At 37.2% G+C, this 6,009-nt stretch overlaps 1 protein-coding gene across 1 annotated transcript in view; it reads left to right on the top strand.

Annotated features, from left to right (window-relative positions):
- The first annotated feature begins 393 nt into the window (after positions 1-393).
- LOC123680386 (transcription factor Sp9-like) overlaps positions 394-6,009 on the top strand; it is a 54,365-nt gene continuing 48,749 nt past the window's right edge. The window contains exon 1 of the mRNA XM_045618266.1: positions 394-649. Coding sequence (XP_045474222.1) covers positions 584-649 — 66 coding nt within the window. The 5' untranslated portion in view covers positions 394-583. The remainder of the gene's footprint in view (positions 650-6,009) is intronic.

The following is a 6,009-nucleotide window of genomic DNA, read 5'->3' as shown; positions in this document are numbered from 1 at the left end:
TGCTAAGGCAACGCTTTTAACGACTTCAATACTGACACACGGAATAGTGTTAACTTTTTAATTTGAAAGAATAGTTTGCACTAGTAAATAACAAATTATTTTGTCATTCTGTCAAAGGATTACTTGTCATCTATAGAAGGTCACGCCAACAAATTTTATCCACCCAACACCCACCTTTAGCCAAAATATCGCATTCTTCTCCCGCCTTGATAAAATGGACGTCGTCATCAGCAAAGAACGCACCAGGTCCCCTCCTCGTGCCGTATGGAGAGCGCCCGTCGCGGGAACGGCGGCTCTGGGGCCCCCATAGAGCGGGGGCGGGTCCCTGAACGCATCGAGAACCCCTCTAGCGCCCGCATCCACGCAGTCCGCTTCTCAGATCGTTTTGTCTCGGTCCACCTTCCTCTCCTCTCCATCAGTCGGTTTTTTCACGTGTGTGTTGGCGGCTTAACAGACGGACTGTGCGATACGTGTCGACGCGGATTAACGACAGCACGTTGTTTGTGTGATATGAGACGGTGACCTTCCACAGGGCGCGGAAATTGGTCTCGTTTTTTTTTTGTAGAAGATTTATTGGAACAGGATGCATTGTACTTATCAGATCCAGGCTACGTCTCCGCAGGCTGCTACTGGTGCGGAATTTTTGGAGGTTAGTTATTTTGAAAGGTCGAAAACGTTTATGTAGGTTCATGCAGCATCAAATAACAAATAGCCAAAATATTACCTGTCATGCAGACCAAATAGCAATTGGAAGATAATCCAGAAAAAAAAGATAATATCCTCAATTTTACATGTTGAAAAACTTGAGTTTAATAGACGAGGTAGCTTTAGGCAATATCGTTATTCGCTATTCGTTATTTGTATCAGCAACACTGCACAATTCAAAAGAGTTAAACGTGTTGATATACCGGATAAATATTCTGATCAATCAGTGTGGTTATTTTAAGGATCCTTTTCAATTGTTAGGTATCTTCTGGTTCATTCATACGTAAAACAAAAAAGATAATTAAACTTGAATTATTTTCATATTCGCATTAATATCTTCTGCGAATTTGAAAATTTAACTGAATTCTGAATGAGAATAAATTCATGTATTTAATTGCAAATGGACTTAACACTATACAGACCTTGATTCACACTGCGAGAAGTAGAGATGAGATTGAAAGTGTGATCGCAAACATCCATAAGTTGATAAACATTTCAAGAAGAAGAATTACAAATTTCTTGTGAAATTTATGGTTGTGAAAAGAGTAGTCCAAATGGAGTGAGAAAATGAAGAATTACTTCGTTTTCTATCAAAAAAACGATTTAATTGACACTCCTCTTCATAAAATCTAATTTCACAATATCTACGTGGTTGAAAATAGGTATTTGTGGAGAACATTTCGTGGAGAAATTTTCAATAAATCTACAGGTTTGTTTATTTATTTAGCAGTGCAGTTAGGGCCGCCGCCAGGAGCGGCATACCGGACATTTTGCCGGGGCGCCAAATTGTAGGGGCGCAAAGTCAGTTAATAAAAAAAGACTTTTTGCACCTTTAAGAACTACTGCGCCTTTTTACTATAGACTTATAAATGGAGCGTACCTTCCAGTTAGCTAGATATAGCTTTCAATTTTGACCTTTGTACCTTTCTGTTGATATTTTTTTATATATTTTCCCCATAAAGCAATATCCTTATTACGACCTCATTTATAAACTCCTGAATTATTGAGCCAATCCATCTGTTTATACCTCATTGAAAATTCGATATTTCACAATCCTTGGATTAATTGGTACAAAGATATGGTTACCTCAGGTAATTCAAAATTTGAATTTTCCAGGGTTGTAATTTTCAGTGAACTGAAATGAAATAATTTTTGTACAAATCTCTTAAGGAGGTGGACCTCATTTTCTTCGATCGACAGTCACACAGTCGATTATCAAAGTCCCAAAATATTCACCTTTCCTGAAGACCAGATGGATCGGCCATATTGGTAAAAAATTTGATCTTTTAGTTTCAATCTATGAAGCAATGGAGTATGTATTTATGATTGTATAAAAAAGGGTTAATGAGTATAAAATGATACTTCTCGACAAGAGCTCTAGAAGGTACATATACATATTATAGAGGGGGTTTTTTTAGAGCTATAGAACTTTAAATTGCACTAAAAAACGATGGATTATTCGATTGACATGAATTTTATTTATCCGCAAGATAATCTTGTGGCATTACATTTTAAATATGATTTCTGGCATATGACCGCCACGGATGGCTCGGATGTAGTCCAATCTGGACGTCCAATTTTCGATGACTTTTTCCAACATTTGTGACCGTATATCAGCAATAACACGGCGAATGTTGTCTTCCAAATGGTCAAGGGCTTGTGGCTTATCCGCATAGACCAATGACTTTACATAGCCCCACAGAAAGTAGTCTAGCGGTGTTAAATCACAAGATCTTGGAGGCCAATTAACAGATCCAAAACGTGAAATTAGGACACCAAACGTGTCTTTCAATAAATCGATTGTGGCACGAGCTGTGTGACATGTTGCGCCGTCTTGTTGGAACCACAGCTCCTGGACATCATGGTTGTTCAATTCAGGAATGAAAAAGTTAGTAATCACGGCTCTATACCGATCACCTTTGACTGTAACGTTCTGGCCATCATCGTTTTTGAAGAAGTACGGACCAGCCCATAAAGCGCACCAAACAGTCAGTTTTTTTGGATGTAACGGTGTTTCGACATACACTTGAGGATTAGCTTCACTCCAAATGCGGCAGTTTTGTTCGTTGACGCAGCCATTCAACCAGAAGTGCGCTTCATAGCTGAATAAAATCAAATGGACGTAGTGCGCGATACGTATTCCACGCAGAACCATTATTTTCGAAATAAAATTGCACTATTTGCAAGTGTTGTGCAGGCGTGAGTCTATTCGTGATGAATTGCCAAACCAAACTGGGAATAAATCACTTGACAGCTGTTAAATCGGTCGCCATCTTGAAGAGTAATGCCATTTTAAAGTTATATACCTCGAAAAAAAACACCCGTTATATCCATATATTCCATAACTTCAAATGTTAATATTCCCAAAAACGATTTTGCCTCCAATGTTATAATTTTTTTCTGTCACTGCCTTTCATCAGGACAAAAATGATACTACGAGAAAAAAAGTTCTCATACCTTAGCTATCAGAGGAAGATAAACTCAATTCTACACGATGTCCAATCAATTTTCACAGCTCATAGTTTTCGAGAGACCTAATCACATACGATCATCTAATATATCAGATTTGATAACGATCTCCTCTCGCTTCTATCACTCCTCAATCACCAAACGATTCCACTCCTCTAATGATCACGAGATTCTTCTAATACTCCCAAAATGACTGTAATCACTTCTTGTCATCACATAATCCCATGTCGATAATTTCATACTAGATGATTGACTTACGGCTTCAATAGATAAATTCGATAACAATTCGGCTTGGAAATACCGTGAGCGATCTTGCAATTCATCTATCCAGCAATTTCGTGAATTGCTTTTGAAAAAGCGGACAATGAAGTTATTAGTTTTGAAATGACAGCGGTTCAATTTTATGTCAATTTTGATCGTGAATGAGCTATTTTCTTTAAGAGTTTGGCTCGGAGTTTGGACTGTGGAAAGTAATAATTTAATATAATATAATATGCTTTTTCTATAACAGTTAGAATTGACAACAAAAATTTTGGATTACCAGTTGAGGACTCTACTGATCTCCACGCGACTCAAGTCACTTGTCTTGAAAACTATCTAAAAACTAATTGACCATACAATGGTCTTTTACCATTACTTAAGTATGCTTCGTGTCTTAACTCTTTTTTCATTTTTTTCTTTCATGGATTTTCTACTGGTTTCTGCAATTATTTCATTTCGGATAGGGTTTCTCTTTTGTAAGTCTTCCGAATATTTCGACTTCGAGACTGATTATTATTCTGCTCAGTTCACTATTTGTATTTTCATCCGTTCCAATGAACTTTCTGTTTGTTTTTTTATTATCTCTTCTATGGTTTTAATGTTCAGACTTATGATCCACTGTCTTTATTATTTTAACTTTTCCAAAGATATTCTTTCCATCTGGCTCACCAAAGGGTATAGAATTTGCTTCATTATCTTCGGATTTCATTTCAATTGTTTGGTAAACCTAAGGTTTTGATCAAGAACTACAGCTTCTTACTTCCATTCGTTTTTCTGACCCTTTTATTATTAAAATTTCCGTTTCTCTTTCTTCGCTTTGTTAACGATATATTTGGGTATATTTGGTGGTCTTATTTATATTTGTCTTTATTCACGTCCTCCTGGAGTTCTCTCGTAAAGCTTCTGCGATAGGTATAAAAAGTATATCGCAGTGCTGCCTACGAAGTGGAATATCTTGTGGACTCTGAGATATCTGGAACAAAGATAGGGGGCCTATTACAGATCCTTGTGGTACACCTGATTTAATATTACTTTTTATGGACCTCTTTGACTCTAAACGTATTTGCAAGATACGAATGTTCTTTTCTCGACAGTTTCGTTGGAAATTCGAGTTCCTATATTTCATTTCAACCAATCCTTCATTCCACTTCTTAAGGATTCTGTTCCAGAATTACAGATCATGTGCATCTTTCTTGATTCAATTAATGAATTTTTCTATTACCAATTCGCACATTTGCGGCTGTATGTCCCCGGTAGCCTCACGAATTCCATCTTTAAGGTCATGTCTTTCACATGACCCAAAATACAAAAGTCTATACATATGTTAAATCTTAAGATCTTTGTGATGGCTTCTTCGAGAAATACCACGACCAGAAAACTTTTTTGCAAATAGCGATTGTTTTGTTGCTGGAGTGTCACGTATCTCCTTCTTGTTGGAAGCAAACGTCGTCTTAATCAATAATTTTCATTCCGGCCATAAAGAATAATTTTACATAGCTCGATAGTACAATCCAACCTTTGTAATAGTTGCACCAGCCTCATTTTCGAATAAATAAGGTTCAACCACAACACCAGCCAAAAAATCAAACCAAACAGTGACACTTTGAGGACACACACCTCACTAACTTGTCCTAACAGCTTATATTTTTCTAACAGTGTCACTATTACTGGCCAAGAAGGTGCTTCAGTTTGTAACTGTGACTGCAAATGTTTCACCATTCTTGCAATGAATTTAAAAGATTTTAGAGCGGCGTTGAAGCGTGGATCTTTCCATATTTAGTAATGGCGTAATTTTGACTTGTCAAATGTCAAAATATGACAGCTTCAAAAAGGATAGCTGCCCAAATAGCGGACTATTCAATGTGAAACCTCTTATTGGAAAACCCTTCAGTACATAGAACACACAGAAGAGAGGTTCTTATTTTTGGAGAAAAATAGTCTTTCAAACTAAAGTTGCTCAATTTCTAAGAGTATCAAATTACCAACATTCTCAGCTTGAAAATTCATGGTTAAAACGCCGATGACAAGTTGATGTTCATCAACACCGTATTGCGGTTTAATTATGGACCAGCAAAGTGACTGAATGGATTAACCTCCAATTTCAGTCGACGTACAGAATGGAATGTCCGGTGATTTTCGAGACAGACGACGAGGAATAGGTGCCTAATTATGGGCAATTCACTCCAATTATAATTTGGTTTTCATTCTTCACCAACTCGTGCAAATCATGCGATGTTACCGAGAGGACAATTGGGTTCACATAGGCCGATATGGGGGTATTCAAGGACGTTCTGTGTATTGCATTCGTGTTTGGCCTTCAGCGGGAATATTATTTTTCACGAAACTTGAGTATTTTGCAGAAATATTGCATCCACGAATTTTAGGTTAAAATCAGATTATAACGTAAGGTCGGGAATTTGTCCTAGAATTTCAAGATTGAAATTTCTCCATTGCAATACTAAAAAGGACGGTCTTGGAGTCTTTGGAGTCGGAGTGATGTTCAAGAAATTACCCCTATAAAGTCAGCAGAGCTACTTGTTGAAATTCAATAAGGACTATTCCAATAGTTACAAA

This window comes from Harmonia axyridis, chromosome 5, assembly GCF_914767665.1.
Source record: "Harmonia axyridis chromosome 5, icHarAxyr1.1, whole genome shotgun sequence".
Lineage (NCBI taxonomy): Eukaryota > Metazoa > Arthropoda > Insecta > Coleoptera > Coccinellidae > Harmonia > Harmonia axyridis.
Note: the sequence above shows the minus strand (reverse complement) of the source record. Positions and strands in the feature narration are given on the sequence as shown.